The 1,022-nt window shown below is 47.3% G+C and overlaps 1 protein-coding gene across 1 annotated transcript; it reads right to left on the bottom strand.

The window, feature by feature from the left end:
* Nucleotides 1-272: 272 nt before the first annotated feature.
* On the bottom strand, nucleotides 273-782 carry LOC144709551 (uncharacterized). The gene has a single exon (XM_078583130.1). It carries the CDS (start codon nucleotides 780-782, stop codon nucleotides 273-275), a length of 510 nt encoding a protein of 169 aa, XP_078439256.1.
* Between the last annotated feature and the right edge of the window lie 240 nt (nucleotides 783-1,022).

Below are 1,022 nucleotides of genomic sequence, written 5' to 3'. Positions count from 1 at the left end.
CTAGCGCAATAGCGCATTGGATCTCCTCCTCTAACGACATGCAGAAACCCACAAAGGCTGACTTTTATCTGTTGAGACATAGCCTCGAGAAATAAGCAAATAATTCTAACAGGGATGATATGATGTGAGCTTCTATTGCAGCTCCTTCCATGAAGAATGTTGTGTGATGACACAACATTCCGTGTGAAAGCTGCACAGTAGGCCGTGTTCGCATGCCTTAAGGGTACATGTGGCCAAAGTAGTGTCTACTGTAAGGACAAACAATAATGGGGCTAATGGGCAACCTTGTCTAACTCCTCTTTGTGGGCGGATCCATCCTCGGTTGCCTGGTCATTGACCAAGACTAAGAAAGAGTGGGACATAACGTAACGTCGCACCGAGACCACCCAATCCTCGGGAAATCCTCGCTTTCGCATGACAGACCATAGAAATCTCCAATCGAGTGAATCATAGGCATTTGCAAAATCCACCTTCCAAATAAAGCCCTTCGGCTCGTTTCTTTTCCAAGCTGAAATGATCTCCCTCGCCACCACCGAACTGTTTTGCGATTGTCTTCTCGAAACAAAGGCCGATTGAAAGGGTCTGATTAGGCCCCCAATCACCTCTCCCAACCAGTTAGCCAACACCTTGAAGATGATGAGATAGATAGAATTCGACATAGCAATGGGTTGGAAGTCACCCACATTCACCACTCCCGAGCACATGGCCAACAGAAATAAATGTGACAGATTCAGTCTTTCCATGCCAAAGTTACCCATCTGGAACTCGTCCAATGTATCCATCGCGTCTGAGCCTACAACATCCCAGAATTTGCTAAAGAAGAAGACTAGGAGTCCATTAGGGCCAGGGGCTCCTCCATTCAAACCTTGGATCGCATTTCGTACCTCTTCCACGAAGAAAGGCTTCACTTGCTCAGCATGTTGTGCTTGTGATAACTGAGATACGCTTCTACCTTCCTAACTCCGCTGGTTGTGAGCCCCCCGCATAGTGACTGTTCTGAAGTGATCTGCTAGTGCTTCTCC

The sequence above is a fragment of the Wolffia australiana genome, chromosome 11, assembly GCF_029677425.1.
Source record: "Wolffia australiana isolate 7733 chromosome 11, ASM2967742v1".
NCBI lineage: Eukaryota > Viridiplantae > Streptophyta > Magnoliopsida > Alismatales > Araceae > Wolffia > Wolffia australiana.
The sequence above is the reverse complement of the archived record's forward strand: the minus strand, read 5'-3'. Positions and strand labels throughout refer to the sequence as shown.

Bases quoted from the DNA above. Each gene is read 5' to 3' on its own strand.
- LOC144709551 (XM_078583130.1), bottom strand. From the start codon at position 782: ATGGATACATTGGACGAGTTCCAGATGGGTAACTTTGGCATGGAAAGA.